The 22,029-nt window shown below is 38.3% G+C and overlaps 1 protein-coding gene across 12 annotated transcripts in view; it reads right to left on the reverse strand.

Annotated features, from left to right (window-relative positions):
* COL6A3 (collagen type VI alpha 3 chain) overlaps nt 1-22,029 on the reverse strand; it is a 233,859-nt gene that overhangs the window by 27,647 nt on the left and 184,183 nt on the right. For all 12 annotated transcript variants that reach the window (XM_039326289.1, XM_039326299.1, XM_039326291.1 and 9 more), the window contains 11 exons: nt 21,695-21,730; nt 21,539-21,601; nt 11,869-11,931; nt 10,649-10,681; nt 10,509-10,545; nt 10,394-10,405; nt 9,705-10,198; nt 7,655-7,751; nt 6,217-6,912; nt 4,727-4,820; nt 552-604 (listed from right to left, as the gene is read on the reverse strand). In XM_039326289.1, coding sequence (XP_039182223.1) covers nt 552-604; nt 4,727-4,820; nt 6,217-6,912; nt 7,655-7,751; nt 9,705-10,198; nt 10,394-10,405; nt 10,509-10,545; nt 10,649-10,681; nt 11,869-11,931; nt 21,539-21,601; nt 21,695-21,730 — 1,678 coding nt within the window. The remainder of the gene's footprint in view (nt 1-551; nt 605-4,726; nt 4,821-6,216; nt 6,913-7,654; nt 7,752-9,704; nt 10,199-10,393; nt 10,406-10,508; nt 10,546-10,648; nt 10,682-11,868; nt 11,932-21,538; nt 21,602-21,694; nt 21,731-22,029) is intronic.

Here is a 22,029-nt window from a genome sequence, read left to right on the forward strand (position 1 = left end):
TCAACAGAGGTGGAAAAAAAATCTCTATAATAACCTAAGAACATTCCAGTATGCTAGAACCTTTAATTGCATGTGGGACTCTGTACTGTTTGCAACCTGGAGAATATTAAGACCTGCCTGCTAATAGGCACAGAAAATGAAAAGATCACATTTTGGATTAGAAAACACAAGAAGAGGCTGTAATTAAATGCATTAAATACAAGCTACATTTAAAATAATATGTAAACAAACCCACAATATCTTTTTATTTTGTTTTAATGGGAAAAATGCCTCCTGAAGCTGCAACCATTGAAAAGAGTTGCTGAGAAAACTTCCAGCTGTTTTCTTTTGTAAAAAAAAATATATTGTCCATTGCTTCTTGCAGCTTTTCCAATTATTATTTTTAAATATAATCTGCAGGGTTTCTTTTCATACATATCTCTTTTACTGAGCCAAAGATACGGTATTTGAAGTTAAACACAGTAATCTTTTGTAAACAAAACAGTAAATAGCAAATTATTGTAAATTAAAATATTTAGATCTGCTTAACAATAGTAGGGAAATGTACCTACCTTCTGTTTTTTCTGGTACAGCAGGTGTGACAGTAACATTATTTGGAATATTTCTGATTGAAGAAACAAATAGTTATGAATATGCATACTGTAAATAATCAAGTTACTTTTAAGTCATTGTTTTAAAATCTGCATCACCACTATTTTGTGCTTGTTTGGTAGAGTTATTTAGGACAGCAGCTTTAAAAAAAATCCAATGTTCCTTTCTGAACAAAAATATTTTACAGTTTTTAGCAAATTTATTGCACCACTTTATCCAAAAGATAGTAATTTTATTAAGATGCCCCTAAGATGTTCTTGAAAAGTAAATTTGGTCAGAAAACTATATGGGATTTTCTGGACTGGGATATTTCCTAGTATTTGTGTATATGAATATTTCTAGTATATTTTCTAATTTATGAATACATGTTCAGATTTGAAAGACCAAGTGATCATCTTAAAGATACTATACTTCCAACCATTAGTGAAATGACTGTTCTGATAAAAGCTATCTGTGGTAGCTTCCCAAACAGATATGTAGGAGGGATTTTCAGTTGATCCAGTTGACCACCAGAGTAGAAATTTGAAAGCTGAAGTAATCAGGGCTGAAAAAGAAGCGTTTTCTTGTCGATGACTTAAAAAGCTCTCCAGTCATCCTTCAAATTTTATTGCTGCTCCATCTCATATCCCTTTAGTCCATTCCAACCCAATGCTAAATGGGGCTATTCTCATCAAGCCTGTGCAGTATTTGAGGGACAAATAATCTGCTTGATTCTTGAGAATGTGCTGCTCTCCCTTCTCAGCAAGTCATCAGCCACACAGATAAAATATCCACAAATTAAGCACAGCAGCAGGGATGGAGGAGCCAGATTCCAGGACTCTATCCAACTATTCCTTACTATGACCCATTCTCCCATATCCAAGCTGAATACGTGGGATTTTTTTTTAAGAAAAAAAAAAAAAAGATCAGCATCGCAAAGGTTGCCAAATTCATAAGCATTGGTTATATTTAGGAATTTACCATCCTTCTTTTTTCTTTCTTTACATAGGATAAAGTTCAATCAATCAATCAGAATAAAGCTGGAAGGGACCTTTGAGGTCTTCTAGTCTAGCTCCTTGCTCAAGCAGAAGAACCTATTCCATTTCAGACAAATGATTGTCCAGTCTCTTCTTAAAAACCTCTAGTGATGAAGCACTATTTGCAGTATTTCATGTGTGACCTTAATAAGGCTTTTTAAACAGACAGGGAGAGAGGCAAACCTACATCAGCTTAAAAGGAAGAATAGGAGACTTCCGGTTTTGCTTGGTAGTGACCGGTCATGGGCTTGCAAATTCTCCGTACCCCCGCAGCTAAATTCATCCTGCCAGGGGACCCTAAATGTGTCTAAGTCACCCCGGGGAGGCAATGAAGAAAGAAGAGTACTCCAGTGATTCTGGAATGGCGGCGGCTGTTCCATTTTACTTGGGGAAAGCCTTCTAACCCAACAGGAGAAAGGCTGGCCATATTGCATCAACCAGCCCAATCTACTAGCAACTGAAGTCTAAAAGCACTAACCAGCACAACTGTGAACAGTGTGCTTGAAATTGGTTGAGGAATTCAGTCTTCTCTTTTCTATTTTACATTTAATTTCCTGGAAAAGATCCCCAAGAAGCAAAACACCTCTGAAAGGGAAGGAGGGGGATTTCTGCCCCACCCTTATACTAATGGAAGCGGCGAATTAATCTTTTTATGGAGGATCAAAATATATGGAAATGAAATAAATATAAAATCTGAAACTTAAAACTCATATCTGGATAAATCAAAAATTGTTTGAATGGTTCCCATTTTAAAGATAATTCTTCATTTTGGAAATTGAAAACAAATAGTTGCTGGCACCTAGTGGCAGATGAAGACTATGACAGCTATGATTTAAATATAAGACCTGGCAAAATCTGGGAAAAGCTAATCTATGTCTGTGACCTTCAAAGTTTTAACAACAAAGAACAACTGTGACAAAAAAGACAATAATCTGGGCTGTAGACAAAGAGAGAATTATACATTTCAGGAAAAAAAATCTTTTTTTGAACTATTTGGATTACAAATATCTATCTAACTGAGACTCTAAAGCTATTTGCAGAGAAAAGAAAGGAAGAGGAAAATTCAGATTCTTGGCTATCATTGATCAGAGACATGTAGAAAGAACATATCAAGAAAACATAAATACTTCACAGGAGGAGATATATAGTATACTGCAACTAATTCAAACAACAACTTTAAACCACAAAGAAATCCAAAACAACTTTGAAAATATAAATAAATCTATTTACAAGTTAACTCTACAACAAAAAAGTTCCCAGAAAACAACAACAGAGAAGGACCAGATAAAACAGATAAATAGATATAGAATTGAGAATAGAGACTTAAAGATGGAACTTAACAAAACAAGGAAACATGATTTAATCCTAGTGGGAAAAAATTCACAAGAATTGGAAAAAACAACTTATCCCTTAAGACTACAAAATAAATCTGAGGACAAGAAAACAGATTGGATAAAATGGACTGTAGAGATGTCAGGAACATCGGAGAGAAAGGAAATGATAAGAGAAGCGGAGAGAAAGAAAAAGAAAAAGATTTTCAACAAACATGGAAAGGCAGAAGTCCTGTACAAAGACATTTCTTTGTACACCTGATTTACTTTTTATATCTACAGCAACATTTGCGAACATACAGAAAAACATTTTGATTCAGCAAAATACATTGATTAAGAAAGACACTGGGCAAAAGAAAAAAAACTAAAGTGGAAACTAAGAAAATAGATGATGGTACTTACCAGAGAAAATACTTAAAAAAGAAACATTTGTTTGAATATGGTTAAAGAAATAGAAAAGTTTTGGAATATATATGTCACTCTAAGAGGGATGAATTCTCTAAATAGAATATAGTATGCTTTTTTGTTCTCTTTCTTGATATGAGTGATATAAAAATGTTGAAATGACTTAGATAAAGGAAATGTTTTAGATATTTAAATATGATTGAATTTAAGAAAATTATAATGGATAAAAATGTTTTGAATAAGAGTTAAAGGACTAGATGACTAGCTGTATTAAATGGAATGTTTAAAGATTAAACATATTTTTAATTATGGTTAAAAAGAATAAGAAATTTAGAAAATAAATACATATTAGCTTAGGCGGGATATATATTTTAAGTAGTATGTAATTTTTATGCTTCTTTACTCTTGCTTTTCTTTCTTTTTTTTCACTGTTTTATCTATTCCTTAAGAAAGGTAAAAGTGTGAGATGGTTCATATGGAAAAATAGAGTTAAATTCTTAAGTGTAATTAGTTTTTGAGAAAATCTTAACCAGTAAGGATATCTAGAATTTGGTGGGAGAAACAAATTAAAATAAGGACTATAATAGGATCTATGATAAGGCAATCAGAATGATTGGATAGAAAAGAAATATTATATTGATATGATTATTATTTTTAGGACTATTGCAAAAAGTTATATATAATTGTTATCTATCAAAACAATAAGAATTGTATTAATGTTTGCAAAAGAGGATATTTTGGGAAAAGAGGAAATCAACTAAAACTATTGTGTGGATTATGGATTATAGAAATCAATTGTTAGTGATTGTTTTATAAATGCAACCCAGACAACACACTGTTCACCAATTATTAAGTGATTTATGTTTTTTAAAAAAATCAATAAAATATATTACAAAAAAGGGAAGAATAAAAGCTCTCATGTGCTATTAGTCACCCAACTTAATCTTTGATTAAAAACATAGCAGTTTTTATACAACTTGCAGCCATCATAGAATGCTATTGGTTTGAAAGGGAAAACAATGCTTTAACCCAGGACAACTACATACAATTAAAGACAACTTAAAGATTGAAGATGAGACAATGACAGGATCAAGTGGGGATACTACTTTATACCCATATAAGGAACAGCTCTAAACCCATATTTATTGTCCCTTCAATTCCCAGGTATAATAATAATAATTTAATACTTTATTAAATTTGTATTTAAAAATGACTGGGTGACTCACAACAATCAAACAAAGGAATTACAATACAATCAATAAAATAGAAAAAATAGAGACAAAAGATGAAAAGCATAATGAAGAGAGGCGTCTCATTCCCCCACACATAATTTTATATCTGGGGGGAAATTTACTTTCTGACACTGAAAATGAAGATATTTACAGTTGTTTTTGGCCATTTTTTTTGATTGGCTGGTCACCCTGGAACAAATCACATTTTTTCCTGATATCTGGAGACAAGTAAAAGGCATTTTCACCTAAAACATAAAGGAGAATTTTTGAATAAATATTTTCTCATTTCCCAAACATATTATAGGAATATAAACCATGTCTTTATTTAAAAATTCTAACATTGTATTTAGATTTAGTAATATTCTGTCAGGCACAAGCAATCAGACCCCACATGTGTAGAGTTCAAGCTTGCTGCTTTATTATATTCTGCCTATTATACTGGAATTTCTCATCCTAAGCCTGGGAACAGATAAGGCTCTATGGAGCTTAAGGGGCAACGGGGGGGGGGGGGATTAGTTCTGGATCTGTTGCAGCCACACAAGAACTTGAAGCTAATTCAGTGTTTGAGGCCTCCTCCCACCCCCATCCCCTCTGCTTGGCTGGGCGTTTCCCAACGTCTTCTCTATTGTTACTATAGAGATATACAGCAATAACCTACATGAGGTCTCTTTTTGGCATCAATCTAGCAAGAAATAAAATGCAGCTTTTTGTTCTGCTGTTTCAAATTATACCATTTATATGTCTGGATAAACAGCTGCATGCTCCTTTTCTGACTATTTTTAAATGTTAGTTGTTATTAATTTTAAAGCAAAAAAAGAAAAGAGATTGATTGAGCAAGCATGGGCCTTTTCTTTAAGTAGAATTAAAGGATTTCCATTTGTTTAAATAGGAAACAGGACACTTTATACAAATATACTGATACAATTTTTTTAAGTTTAATACCTATAACAGAGGAACTAGGAATTATGAGGCATCTAAGATGCATACAAATTGTGTTTACTCAGGATTAATTATTCCATGTTTGACAATAATTATTTTAATCAACACAAAATCCAGGAATCCTTTCAGAGAAATCCATCTGATACTGCAATTGTAGGATCAAAGTATCCAAATTGGCTGGCAAACTTTTTATTTAAATTTGACTAATTAAATTGATGTAGTCATCTTAATCCAATCCAAAACTGCCATGTTTCAGGTTCTGTTGTTTTGCTTGGGGCTCACAGAAAAACACACAGCTGTGGGGCTGGTTAGTGCTCTGAAAGCCCTCCCCCCATCTTTTAATTAATTATTAACATTGATTTTTAACTATCTTTGCCTCTTCTTAAATTTTATATATAGTTTTTATGATTTAATATTTTGTATTCCACCCAGAGTCCCTCTGTGAGGGAAATGTATGATTTCTAAGTTGGTTGGTTGGTTGGATGGATGGATGGATGGATGGACGGATGGACAGAAGACAGGTACTGACTGAAGTACGCAGTCAAATATGTAGTTTTAGGTTTCTTTTGCAACGTTGTTCTTTGACTGTACAGTCTTACACCCTAAACTATAAAAGGAAGCTCCCCTCCCAAGTTCAGGTTCTCTTCTATCTAACCCTTCTACACTCAATACCTTTCACTGACAGATTAAGCATCTACTTACTGTTGATGAAGGATGGCAAGAGGCTTCCAAAATGTAGCAATGGTTCTTCATGAAGTTCTGATGCCTTATCAGCATATTTGAAGAAGACATCATTAGGCTCACTTGCCAAGCTGTAGATACTTGGAATATTAATATTCCTACCAACGCCAATAATTACAAAAAAATATCCTTTACATTTAGCTTCTACAATAATTTTCTGAAGGTGTTCAAGTTCTTCCTTTTCAATGCTTCCTGTCATCATCAAAACAATGACTTTGTGATCTCTAGGATTTGGTGCACTTTCAAAAATATGCCTCATTGTATAGTCTACTGCTGTTGCCACAGCCCGTGTTCCATAAAGTTGTGAAATTTGATTCTGAATGAAATCTGTTAATTTGTCCCTAGGTCCATAATCTGTGAGTGACAATTCAACTTTGACAGGAGATATGCTTGAGTTGGATTGAAACTCAAAGGGAGCATGCTGGACAACAGCAACCCTGGCATGATGCCGAGATACCTTGGGATCAGAACTAGTTTCCAGTTGGTTTACTATATATGAAATGTAGCTTTTAATTTCTTTGAACTGCATTGGAGTGGTACTCTCAGAACTATCCACGATGAATGCTATATCAATGTCAACATCTGTAGGAGCTGCCCTTCTGTCTCTGCCAAAGCTACCCCTCTGGATACCACAGCTGGGATCAGGATCACATACATCTAGACAAATAAATATATAATTGTTACATAATTAATATTTTCAGTGCCCTTTTTTTGTCCTTCAGTTGGACAAAAACAGCAAGATATACAAATCTACAATTGTACCAAAAAAACAAAACATCTACATTAGTAGCTTCCAATTATGCATTTAAAAATGTTTTGGATGTTTAGAGTGAGTCTAAAATCCTTGACTGACCTATAAAATTTTCCACCATAAAATTTTCCACTACAATGGGAACCATTGCACTTGGCAATTGGATGACTGCATTATGAGCAAATTGTAGTACTGCTTTAGTGAGGCTACTTGTAGATTTAAACTTCATCTGGGTTTCATCACTACCAAAGCAATCCCAGTAGTGAATGATCATGAGAACAGAAATGTAAAAATAAAATGTCCCTTGAACAGCACTATTAGAAACAGAGGGAACATTAGTAACAGTCAAAAAACAAATGCAATTATTCACAAGATTCTTGAAACCTGCTCAGACTGAACCGCTGGTTCCAGAATGGTTTCTGATCATCATAAGGCATTCTGACCTAATGCAAAGTTGAAAATGAGGCAGGTCTATCTATGGTCCTCCAATGTGGACCTTATATGGCAGAGCTTAAAGCAAACAAAAAACCCTCTCAAATTTCCTTGGTTCCCTCTAATTTGTCAAAAATCTTCAAGCAGACTGGTTACAAATTGATTTTCTCTTAGTACACAAATATCTCAACTAAAAAAATATGTCATATATTTTACCTAGACAAATATGGCACGTGAACACTTTCCTTAAAGTTGCAGCCAGTTGACCAGCGCCACCAGTAAATGCGAAAGCCTGTCCACCAGTGTTGTTTATCTAATTAAAACAAGAAAAGAAACATGCAGTCAATGGAATTCTGAACACAGTTTGTTAAATTGTCCAGGGTCTCTAAAATATATCAAGAAAGAGTTAGCTTTTCTTAATTCCACTTGAACACATCAATATATTTCTGTAAATTGTTCTGTATATTCATCTTTTAGATTCAAAGCCTACCTTTCTGCATCATTGAGAAAAGGATTCAACATGAATGTGCAGTTGGCCATAAGATCCAATTTTGACTTTATGCAACAAACAGTTTGACTATTCTTTATCTCCTACTATAACTTCAGAACATCTAAGGGTAGGGCTCACAACATGTGGACCTTGGAAATGAAATCACAACTGCAGCTCCCTAGCATATCACCATCTATATCAACTTATTCACAAGAAATATGATGTAAAAAACTAACAGTATATACTTAGCCACAAAACTCATGAAGTGGCTTTGAATTAAGTACAATCCCAACTAGTTTCCAAAATTATTGTTATGATAAAATGGAGAAACAATTATAATATTGTTATCTTAAGCTGTAGTAGAAGAGGTAGGAGAGAATATGAAAGAGAGGGAGAGAGAGAGATGTCAATGATGACACTTTAAAAACTAGATCATGCATGAATTCTCAAATCCAATTAATGTGACTGCACTATGAAATGAACAACTTGTGTAGGAACAATTTTAACTGGGATACCATGCATCTCTGGGAAAAAGTGCTTATCATGATTCAAATTAGGAAGCCATTTCACAAAATTACTGTCCTGTGCAGGTTTCCGCTCATTGTCTGAGAATTTTAATTTTAATCCTTCTAAGGATAGTTTCAAAAATAAAATTTGCCACATGGTATTCTAACAAAGAAGTTTTTTTATGTTTTATTTAATCTGGGTGCCAGGCCATCTTTTTCAAAACAATGACATAATGCCATCTCCTTAGTTTTTTCTTTCATCCACAGTATATACTGACTTGACAGCTTCGACTGATAAAGAAGCAGCCATACACTATTAATGGACTTTATGGCTTATATCCAAAGAACTATTTACATGAGCCAGATGCTCCTATTTGGATAGACAGTCATTTCTGCCAACTTCCCCATCCTCAGGGTATTCCCCACCACCACATGATATAATGCTTTTTCTTCATCTTTAGAATTTTTTTTTCAATTACAAACAGAGGAAGAAGTAACTCCTACTGGATACATAGAATATCAGGTATAGATCTCCAGAGTCAAATCATTATTTTGAACTTAGGAAACTAATAAAGAAAAGCAGAAAGCTGCCACAGTCATTGGCAGCGCCCCCCCCCTTCCTGAAGACAGTTGATTTCCTGTTGTTCATGGTCTTAAGGGATAGTATGGGTGTCCACAGCATATGATAAAAAAAAATCAGGATGATGGTCACAACAGTGCAGAGCTTCAATTGCATAACTGTGGCTGCCATCTTGATTTTTTTTATTTTATCATACTCTGAGAACCCCTGTGAGGGAAGATTTTATAGGCTTTTCTTGGACAAAAACTATATGCAAAAGCATCCACATTGTCTGCTGCTTTTAAGACTCTGCCTAGCTACTGCTGGTAAACCACAAAACTTTCAGGCTGCAGATGTAAGTTTGAATCATTTGTATATGAACTCCCTATGCAGCAGCATCTTTTCTCAGGATCAAATGGTTTTTGCTCATAGTTGTAGCATAATTTGGGGAAAAGATGCATTTGGCTTAGGGAGTTGCCACAAGCGCTCCGCACATGGCCGCAAATACCCTGAAGCAACCTTTTAAAATCCAAAATACTATATGCTCACTGATCCAGAGACAGTAATCAATATAAAAAAAATAACAAAATTAAGCCATTTTGTTGAGTGCTCCTGAAAGATAGAAGTGGCTGATTGAATCCTATAACAATGATTGATTGATTGAATCCAGGAAAGACTGTGCAAGGGGAAGTAAAACAAAAGGAAACAGACCTGTAATGCGTCGATAAGGACCCTGTCCTCTCTGTTTGTAAGGAATACAGGCAGAACTCCAGCAATGTACAGTCTTAGTACTGCTTCATTCAACTTTGGAGATGCTTTTGTTGGCCCATTGGTGAAGAACACAGCCACCTTCCTCATAAGGAAGCCACTACGTGCACGCTTGAAAGTATTCCTGGCCACAAATCCCATGGCTGTTTCTAAACTACGTTGCTTGGATGTCTGAACAAATTGGAGATCCTTAATTCGTTTTACTAAATCCTTCTTGTTTCTGGAGTCAGCAAAACGTATTTCAGTGGTAACTTCACTGTTGTATGTAACCAGTGCTATTCGGGCACCTCTGGGGCAATTGCTTTCTGCAATTGTGATATTGTTAACAATTGACACTATTGTGTCTTTCATTCTGTTGAAAGTGTCTGCATTTCCACCAGCGGCAGTATCAAGAGCAAAGGCTAATTCAGTTGGATAAACAGGACATTCTTTTGGACCTGCAGAAACCGGGAATATTAAGAAACAAGTAGTATGAGAAAAAGGTATTAGCTTTACAGCCCCCCCCCCCCAAGGAAATGACAGAGTTTACCAGCAAATAATTCAATGCTTGTCTTTCAAAGAAATTGTGTATGTCAGTTTTTCATCTGACTGCAGGCCAGTGTCCGATAATGAGTAATTTAAAATGAACTTACCATAACAGCAAGCTGTGAATAATAACAGAGAAAGAAGGACAAGAAAGAAATTACTTTATAATCTATACCAAGAGCCAACTTACATCAAGACCAGGGGCAAAAGAAATAGACTTACGACATTTATCTTTGATGTTGCGTACAAGTGTGCAGTGCTTTAAAATAAAGAGAGAGAGAGAGAGGAAGAGAGAGTGAAAAAAGATTTCCAGCCTGAAAAAGTACAAAAGATCTGATACCATAAACAAATGGTTGACTTACATCTCTAGACTCTCCTTTGCTGCCCATAAATCCCTGAAAGAAAGAATTTTTAAAAATGTTAATATAATTTACTGTGAATAAATTTAACTGTGCTTGTTTAAAATTGACTTGACAAGTTCAGACACTTAATTAATCATATGGGAGAACAAAGCCCAGAGATTGGGGGAGAAAGTCTTGTCTCTGAGTTGCCAGGAATACAGAAAGCCAGCCATGGAGGCTGATTCTGTGCATGCCGACCCAGAGGGAAGCCACTCATGAAACAAGTAGAGCTTTCTTTCAAAATAATACCATGCATCCAGTTACAACCAGTTTTACTGTCACATCTCCTTAGAGGAAATTGAGCACATTTTTTTTAAGGATGCCTCCTCTCTCATTTTACAGACTGGGATATCTTGTCATGTCTGATAGATATAATGAATTCAGATAGAAACACAGAAACATAGAAAACTGATGGCAGTAAAAAGCTTAGGTACAGAAGTCTAGTGCTATTGCTGTTGCTATCTGCTCCTTATCAGTATGCATCCCAACACAGGGGAAGACAACATCCTGCTGGTTTATTACATTAGATTTTTACTTTTAATGTACATTATATTAATATAGTGATACATTTATCTACACTACATTAGATTTCTACATCTACAGTTCTATATACAGTAGCTGACACTCACTGAGTAACAAAATGAGGGAAATATAACGCAAAACTTGAAATATTTACAAAGTTTTTATCTCAAAATCCAAAGTGAGAAGCTTTGAAACTGAAGGTACAGACTTTATAACTTTTGAATTTTCACAGATGATCCTTCCTTTATTGTAGCTCAGTAAAATGTAGGTCTTTAGCTATTGTAAGAGTTGTTGAAAAAGATGCACTCTCTACATTGGTATTCTGAGCAGGCTCATGGCAGAATTCCCATATAAGCTAGCCATAATCAGTTCAATAACTGTTATTGGTTCCTACAATTTTACTTAATCTATGTACAATCTAGAATACTTTTAAGTGATGCAAGCAAGTCAGGAATGTACACAGTAAACACATTAAAGTCACATCTCAATGTTTTGTGATTCTTATGAGTTTACTTAAGAGAATGAATTTTAATTTAACTTTACAACTGAAGTTAAATAAGGAGCATGTGAGCTTATTTGCAAATTGTATGCAAAGAAAGGGCAAAGTATACTAGTGAAGTATAATTACTAAAGCAAGAACCAACATAGCAAAAACTTACAAGTGGTCCTGGATATCCACTCTCTCCTTTCTGACCTCTTTGGCCAGGTTCCCCTGAATGTCCCTAAAAAGGGAAACCAAGACATTTGATTCAGATCATAAATATCTTTTCATATTATTCATCCCTGCTCTTTCAAGTTAATTAAATATGTCCTCATTTGTTCAGGTTTTTGGATCTCTTTCTACATTGAAGATTCCACCGCAGTATTCTCCTTTGCTCCTAGTCCATAGATTCTCTACCTTCATCTCACATTCACTAGGCATCTAATGTATCCAACACTTGTCACCATTACTTTAATCTAGAAGGTTTGTTTAAATTAGCAATCATTTATTTTTCATATTTCTTTTATTTATTTAATTCAGTGTTAGTTGTATGAAAAGAATTTGGGTTATATATTATTGTACTATTTTAAATAATTATTGAGGGTCATCTAGTTAAAAGCACATTATAAATAATAAAATTCATTTCTCTAATGATGTAAAGATTAGAGATGAACCACTAAGATTGCCCTTGGGGAGGCAGCTACTAAAAACCCAAAACATAGTTTTCAATTTATTTTAATAATAAAAAAACATACAAATGCTGTAAGCCTCCTAAAACTTCTAACATGACTCATCCAATTCAAGAAAATCCTGATTCACTCATGGGTATTATATTCTTTCCCACATGCACACATGCACCCACCTACATATACATAAGTATACCAATTGTCACTGTTACTAAAGCCTTTGTCCTATTTAAAAAGTATGGAGTACTGTCCTTGGCTAAAAAAGGTTGCCAACTCTAATAAAGACATAGTGTGTCTAAAAAAACATAAGTATTTGCAGATGGGTATGTAAGATTGTGCATAGTATTATAATACTCAGCATTTCAACTTATAGCAATGTTTTAGTTTATTTGCACAAGCAAATGAGTATCACTGTTTTGTTTGACAATGTTTATATAATGTTCACAGTTCTAACATTATTCTCCTATGACCAGAAGGTACTTAAAGAACATATTTGGTTCCAACTTTATGAAATGCTGCTTTCCTTTTTCCTACAGTTCTCTCTACAGCTACTAAGAACATAATTCAAAGTTTCTCTTTATCTTACACTAATTCATTTGAATCTCCATGGCTGATAAAGAACATGGTATGGGATCTTACACCTAACTAATATGAATGCCTTATTCAGATGAAGGATGTGGTCAGTGGCATGCTTTACAAATAATGCTAATTAATTGGGGAGTTGACTTAATGTGAAGTAAACAGCACCATAATACTTCCTTAGGAAAAAAAATTAATAAAAAAGGCAAAAAGAAAAAAAAAGACAATAAGCTCTGGCTAATATGGAGGAGAGCAGCATGAACTCAAAGCCAAAAAGAACATACAACTCTCAGGAGGCACAGGGGCCCCTTGTTCCTTCTATTTAGTCTCTGCCCTGTCTCTTTTCTCTCAAGTACATTCAGAGGACAAACATAATTACAACTTAGTTCTGAATTTGGATTGTCTTTCAAGAGAAGAATTCATAAAATAAATTAATCCGTCAATCACTACAAAAAAAATACTTCCTTAGGATTCCAATATTAAAATACAAATGAATTAAATTGCAGTAAAATAAATAAATCATTATGAAATTTTCCTATGTTAAAAACTTGCAACAACAAAAGAGGATACACACACACATACACACACACACACACAGAGACATATATATATATATATATATATATATATATATATATATATATATATATATATATATATATGTAGGTCTTTGGTTGTTCAGGTTTTCTCCCGCGTAAAATTGGAAGTGTCTTGGCGACGTTTCGACGAAGTCCCATTCGTCATCTTCAGGCTGGTGTTTTCAGCTTCGTGCTTTGAGCAGCAATGTGTGGTCTTAGCTGTTTCTTCCTTTTAACAGCTAAGACCACACATTGCTGCTCAAAGCACGAAGCTGAAAACACCAGCCTGAAGATGACGAATGGGACTTCGTCGAAACGTCGCCAAGACACTTCCAATTTTACGTGGGAGAAAACCGGAACAACCAAAGACCTACATACAAATACCCGCGAAAACCTCAGAAGAATACTTTACTAAAAATATACTTATACTAAAAAGTTGCCAAGCTTTCACTGGGGGAACTCCTCAGCATCGTCAGGGCTAAAAGGCCATTACAATAAAGGTGATTTAAGTAGGTTCAAGTAACGTTTGCGCACGGCTCCTAGACCGTGTTACTGGCCCTGATTGGCCAGCTGATAACCAAGATGTGTCTATAACATTATGTTCTTTTCATCGGATGCCCTTCCCTATCCCTGCACTATTGGTCTTTGGAGGCGTTAGTAACCTTGCATCCCCTCCTCTTCCGATAATACCAACGCCTGCCGTATCGGGGGGAGGATTCCATCTGATGTTTTCTTGTATCTTATGATGGGGATAGGGTTCCACTAACTGTGGGTTAATATCCCTTCCCAATTGTATACCTCTCTCCTCCTTTGTCGTGTCAACAGGTCTTATCTGAGTATGGTATGCCTCAGCAATCATGTCTTTATTCCCCACCCCAGTCCTCCTTACATCCGTTCCCTCCCGTTGTTTGGCACTCAAACTGCTCTCATTACTCCTCCCCTTACTGATCGAGCGGGTTGTCATTCTATGCTTTCTCTCCCCTTTCCATGTGGGACGCTCCTCCTCGTTGCTATGGGCAACCGCACACTCCAAGATTTTAACAAGTCTTTTAGGTGTTCCAGCTCCACTGGTATCGCTTCCTCCCTCCTGGGGGGATGTGAGCCTCACATGGGGTTGTTGGGCGGTGCGTAGATCATCCATATTGGGTGCCCCCTCCCTTTCTTTTTCCGTGCGCGGGGAGTCCATAGCCTCTATTCCAGCGTCCACATGTTGGGGTGGGAGACTCTCTTGCTGCACGGTCCAGCGCCGGTCACCTGGCAAGGGGATGTTGATGGTATAGTTATTTACGTCCGTATGCAGGCGTTCTCGGCGGTGGGGGGATGCGGCTTCCTGTCCATAATGCCGCAAGTGTTGGTATGATCGCTTGCGATGTAATGAGTGGTAATTTGAGTCCCATTTCCGCAGCGCTTGTTGCGCTAGATGCAAGTCAATGCGACGATTAATTGAGCTGTCATTTGAGAACCAGGCCTCTTTCAGTAGCCGGCCTCCCTTCGTGGCATCACTAGCTACGATACAAGTATTAGCAAAGTCAAATCGGTGGCCCTCTTGCGCCATATGCATCCAAAGTTGTGAATGCTGCTCGCCCCGTTTTATAGCCAATTGGTGTTCATGGAGATGAGTCTTCAGGCGTTTGAGTGTTTCCCCCACATAGTTGCCTTGGCAATTCCTGCAATTGATCTTATAGACAACAGATGATTTCTCCATAGGAGGTAGGGGGTCTTTTGGGCGCATGACTTTAGACCGTAGAGTTTGGTTTGGCTTGTGAGCCACCTCTATTCCATGGGGGGCCAGCAATCTGGCCATGGCCTCTGAGATATTGTTAATGTATGGGAGGGAGATGTGTGTTCTCTGTAAAGAGGGTTCTTCTCTACGTTGGTTGGCCCGAAGATGGGTTGTTACGCTATGCCGTCTGATGAATCTTAATGGGTAACCGTTATAACGGCATATGCGAAAGAGGTGTCTCCTCTCTTCATTCCTATACTCATCCGTACTGCAGTGGGAGTCAATGCGCTTAAATAACGTTTTAATGCAGCTGATTTTATGGGAAACTGGATGATTACTCTGATAATGGAGGATCCTGTCCGTGTAAGTTGGTTTACGGAACACTTTTGTATGTAAGGATCCATCCAATTGGCGATGGATGGATACATCCAAGAAGGCGAGGGTGTTATGTTTTTCCTCCTCCACAGTAAATTTTATATCAGAGTAGATGGAATTCAATATTCCCATAAATGCAGCTACATGTTGTCTTTTGACAACAGCGAACGTGTCGTCCACGTACCTCACCCAAAACTTGGGGTGGTATAAAGCCATAGCCTTATGTTCAAGTTGCTGGAGGACCACCTCAGCCACAATACTAGAGATGGGGGAGCCCATCGGAGTTCCCTTGATCTGTTCATAGATGGAGCCCTGAAATGTAAAATGGGTTTGGAGGCATATTTCTATAAGTTTCACAAGGTCCTCTGTCTGCAGGGAGTCCTGATGTTGCCCTCCTCCCATGCACGTCAACCGTTCTCTCAGGACTGAGATGGCTAAGTCCTGGGGAATGGAGGTGAAGAGGGAGGTGACGTCCAACAAGACCATTGTCTCGTCATCCTCCACTCTGAGAGTCTTGATTCTAATTAAAAACTCTTCCGCAGACCTGACCATCGTGTTGCTCCCATCTACGAGATGGTTGATACGGGTACTAAGCCATTTGGCTAGTCCCGAGATGGGGGTGCCCCTGAATGATACAATGGGGCAAAGGGGGATACCTCCCTTGTGAATTTTTGGTAGCCCGTAAAAACGGGCGAGAGCCGTGTCACAAGGGTGTATCCTCCTCAAGATGTCATCCCCAATCTTCTTACTGCGCTTCAAGCTGTCTAGCAATTTGTTGATTTTATTTTTGAGTGTTACCATGGGGTCTTTCTCAACTATTCTATAAGCTGATTTATCACCCAGGAGTTCTAATGCCTTAGTTGTATATAGCTCTCTATCCATTAAAACAGTCACTCTACCTTTGTCTGCGGGAAGTACGACGATGGTATCATCCCTCTTGAGTTGTATGAGGGCTTCAGTTTCTTCCCTGGACAGGGTGTGATGGTACCTATGGCTAGTAAGCAGCCCTTACCTATAGAAATATGCGGAAGAGTTTTTAATTAGAATCAAGACTCTCAGAGTGGAGGATGATGAGACAATGGTCTTGTTGGACGTCACCTCCCTCTTCACCTCCATTCCCCAGGACTTAGCCATCTCAGTCCTGAGAGAACGGTTGACATGCATGGGAGGAGGGCAACATCAGGACTCCCTGCAGACAGAGGACCTTGTGAAACTTATAGAAATATGCCTCCAAACCCATTTTACATTTCAGGGCTCCATCTATGAACAGATCAAGGGAACTCCGATGGGCTCCCCCATCTCTAGTATTGTGGCTGAGGTGGTCCTCCAGCAACTTGAACATAAGGCTATGGCTTTATACCAACCCAAGTTTTGGGTGAGGTACGTGGACGACACGTTCGCTGTTGTCAAAAGACAACATGTAGCTGCATTTATGGGAATATTGAATTCCATCTACTCTGATACAAAATTTACTGTGGAGGAGGAAAAACATAACACCCTTGCCTTCTTGGATGTATCCATCCATCGCCAATTGGATGGATCCTTACATACAAAAGTGTTCCGTAAACCAACTCACATGGACAGGATCCTCCATTATCAGAGTAATCATCCAGTTTCCCATAAAATCAGCTGCATTAAAACGTTATTTAAGCACGTTGACTCCCACTGCAGTACGGATGAGTATAGGAATGAAGAGAGGAGACACCTCTTTCGCATATGCCGTTATAACGGTTACCCATTAAGATTCATCAGACGGCATAGCGTAACAACCCATCTTCGGGCCAACCAACGTAGAGAAGAACCCTCCTTACAGAGAACACACATCTCCCTCCCATACATTAACAATATCTCAGAGGCCATGGCCAGATTGCTGGCCCCCCATGGAATAGAGGTGGCTCACAAGCCAAACCAAACTATACGGTCTAAAGTCATGCGCCCAAAAGACCCCCTACCTCCTATGGAGAAATCATCTGTTGTCTATAAGATCAATTGCAGGAATTGCCAAGGCAACTATGTGGGGGAAACAGCCAAATGCCTGAAGACTCGTCTCCATGAACACCAATTGGCTATAAAACGGGGCGAGCAGCATTCACAACTTTGGATGCGTATGGTGCAAGAGGGCCACCGATTTGACTTTGCTAATACTTGTATCGTAGCTAGTGATGCCACGAAGGGAGGCCGGCTACTGAAAGAGGCCTGGTTCTCAAATGACAGCTCAATTAATCGTCGCATTGACTTGCATCTAGCGCAACAAGCGCTGCGGAAATGGGACTCAAATTACCACTCATTACATCGCAAGCGATCATACCAACACTTGCGGCATTATGGACAGGAAGCCGCATCCCCCCACCGCCGAGAACGCCTGCATACGGACGTAAATAACTATACCATCAACATCCCCTTGCCAGGTGACCGGCGCCGGACCGTGCAGCAAGAGAGTCTCCCACCCCAACATGTGGATGCTGGAATAGAGGCTATGGACTCCCCGCGCACGGAAAAAGAAAGGGAGGGGGTGCCCAATATGGATGATCTACGCACCGCCCAACAACCCCATGTGAGGCTCACATCCCCCCAGGAGGGAGGAAGCGATACCAGTGGAGCCAGAACACCTAAAAGACTTGTTAAAATCTTGGAGTGTGCGGTTGCCCATAGCAACGAGGAGGAGCGTCCCACATGGAAAGGGGAGAGAAAGCATAGAATGACAACCCGCTCGATCAGTAAGGGGAGGAGTAATGAGAGCAGTTTGAGTGCCAAACAACGGGAGGGAACGGATGTAAGGAGGACTGGGGTGGGGAATAAAGACATGATTGCTGAGGCATACCATACTCAGATAAGACCTGTTGACACGACAAAGGAGGAGAGAGGTATACAATTGGGAAGGGATATTAACCCACAGTTAGTGGAACCCTATCCCCATCATAAGATACAAGAAAACATCAGATGGAATCCTCCCCCCGATACGGCAGGCGTTGGTATTATCGGAAGAGGAGGGGATGCAAGGTTACTAACGCCTCCAAAGACCAATAGTGCAGGGATAGGGAAGGGCATCCGATGAAAAGAACATAATGTTATAGACACATCTTGGTTATCAGCTGGCCAATCAGGGCCAGTAACACGGTCTAGGAGCCGTGCGCAAACGTTACTTGAACCTACTTAAATCACCTTTATTGTAATGGCCTTTTAACCCTGACGATGCTGGGGAGTTCCCCCAGTGAAAGCTTGGCAACTTTTTAGTATAAGTATATAGTAAAGTATTCTTATTTTAACCCTCCCAGTATATTTTATTCTTTTATTCATGCCTGGGAGTTTTTTACCAATATTCTTGAATATATGGTTTTCGAGGTTTTCGCGGTATTTGTATATAGGTCTTGGTTGTTCGGGTTTTCTCCCACGTAAAATTGGAAGTGTCTTGGCGACGTTTCGACGAAGTCCCATTCGTCATCTTCAGGCTGGTGTTTTCAGCTTCGTGCTTTGAGCAGCAATGTGTGGTCTTAGCTGTTAAAAGGAAGAAATATTTTTAGTAAAGTATTCTTATTTTAACCCTCCCGGTGATCGTATTTTATTCTTTTATTCATATATATATATATATATATATATATACACACATATATATATATATACATATATATATATATACATATATATATATTTATACATATATATATATATATACATACATATATATATACAAAAAACAAATCCAAAGCCACACCGATGACGAGGTACGACCACAAACCAGAAGCCAGACCACAGCTGCATCATTAGCCACTTTAAACCCCTCCAATCCATACATGAAGCAAATTGACACCCTCCATGAAGAGGAGGCATGACCACAAATGCGAAGCCAGAAAATAGCAAGGCAGCCCAAAATCTTAAACCCCTCTGCAACTCAGACTAACCTGAGCACAACCAAACAGAACACTCCCCCAGCCAATCAGAGCACAGCCAAGCCCCTAACCATTCAGAACACACCTCCACCCAATCAGAACACAGCCAAGCTCCCACCCAATCAGTTCATACCCCCACTGGCAGTTAAAAGGAAGAAACAGCTAAGACCACACATTGCTGCTCAAAGCACGAAGCTGAAAACACCAGCCTGAATATGACGAATGGGACTTCGTCGAAACGTCGCCAAGACACTTCCAATTTTACGCGGGAGAAAACCCGAACAACCAAAGACCTACATATATATATATATATATATATATATATATATATATATATATATATATATACACACACACACACACACACATGCACACACACATATATATACATATATATTTCGATAGATAAAAAAAGTAAAGGATGTAATGATGAATCATCTGATGTTGTAAGTGAGGCAAGGATCGGTCTGCATTCAGCTCATGGATCTTGTGACAGGCTCCAGCTGGCCGATCCTTGCCTCACTTACAACATCAGATGATTCATCTTTACATCCTTTACTTACATTTATGTCACCACCCACCTCCCTGTTCCCTTGTGTCCTCAAATCAGGGGGGGAACGTCCTGTATTTCCCCAGGTTCCCCAGACACTATGCTAATACAGACACCCCGGACAACATCTGTTGCAATGGAACAACGTGGACCCCGGACTCAATTGTGTGATACACTGGGAGCCGTGGGGGGAAACAAGAGGATGGATGAGGTTAATTACAGGATTGTGGAAATACCAGAAGGGTGATAGGAACAAATGTGTTGGAACATGAGAGTCGATGCAGGATCCCCAGGGCGGAATATTGTGATAATGAAAGTATAAACGGTTATGGTGCATGCCGGAGGGGTGGAAGAAGGAAGTACCCCGAAGATCACAAGAGGAAGAATCGATCCAATAATGTGAAGGATACTGCAACCTGGGGAAATACAGGACGTTTCCCCCCCCCCCGATTTGAGGACACAAGGGAACGGGAGGTGGGGGTGACATAAATGTAAGTAAAGGATGTAAAGATGAATCATCTGATGTTGTAAGTGAGGCAAGGATCGGCAGCTGGGGCCCGTCACGAGGTCCATGAGCCGAGTGCAGACGCGGCTGCATTTATAAGCAAGTTTCCCCATTGACTGGTTTACACCCTGACGATGATGGCAGATTCTGAGCCATCGAAAGCTTGGTTATATTTATTAAAACTTTGTTGTTTTATTTCCTGGTGATCATCCTTTTTATCTATCGAAATGTATGTACCCAGGAATCATTCTTCGATTTTTAGCATTATTTTTAACACACACACACACACACACACACACACATATATATATATATATATATATATATATATATATATATATATATACGTCATCTTCAGGCTGGTGCTTTCGGCTTCGTGCTTCTAGGAGCACGAAGCTGAAAGCACCAGCCTGAAGATGACGAATGAGACTTCGTCGAAACGTCGCCAAGACACTTCCAATTTTATGTGGGAGAAAACCTGAATAACCAAAGACCTACATACAAACACCCGCGAAAACCTCAGAAAACATATATATATACATGTATATACTATCAGTGTCTGGTGAAAAGGTAGGGCTTCAATGTACCACATATCATATGTGTGAATACAGGCAGCATAAAGCATCTTCTCCAGCCAATAACAAGTGAATAAAATCAATGCCTTCTAGCCCTCCAGGTAGGGGATCCTTCTAATATTTACAATAAAATGCCAATACCAACCTAGCAATGATATTTAAATGATATTTAAATAATTACTATTATAAAAGATAAGGATAACCCATCTCCTATTACACGGCCAAGGTGGTATAACTTTCACTTTGCTATCTTTGTTCCAATTAAGTACACCACAACTCTGCCAGTAATTGTAACAAAATGACATTTGGAACAAAGAAAATCATTGGGAGAAAAAATGCAGGAAGGGAATCTTATTCCTCTTCGGCAGTCAGAGGATGAAATGGCATTACCCGTTCACCGCTGCTTCCTTTGGGGCCAGGTTTACCATCATCACCATGATCTCCAGGTACACCCTAATTCAAAATAAGAAGCAGAACATTTAATTTCTAATAATAATCACCTAGGAGTTAAAGTGCTCTACAAAAACTAGAAAGTGCTTTCAGTACCCGTGGTCCTGGGTATCCTGGGAAACCGGGTTGTCCCTGTGGAGAAAAGAAAAGGAAGTCTTAGAATCAGAAGAATTGGCTTCCTCCCACCCCTCCCCAATTCCTTTTCTAGTGATTATGGGTATGAACAGAGGCACTATTAAAGAATTAATTATGCTGTAAAATCCAGCTGACCAATATAACCCTTTGGAAGAGTCTCTGAATATAATAATAAAGCCTGCATGGGGATTCTGGGCAATTAAATTCAGGGACTCAACCCAGACTGCAATCCGTATAACGAAGTTTAATCCTTTCCCCCAAGTTCATTGTTTGAAAAAATGTTCTCATATGAGCGT

The sequence above is a fragment of the Crotalus tigris genome, unplaced genomic scaffold (assembly GCF_016545835.1).
Source record: "Crotalus tigris isolate CLP2741 ecotype Arizona unplaced genomic scaffold, ASM1654583v1 scf7180000024340.7048381, whole genome shotgun sequence".
Lineage (NCBI taxonomy): Eukaryota > Metazoa > Chordata > Lepidosauria > Squamata > Viperidae > Crotalus > Crotalus tigris.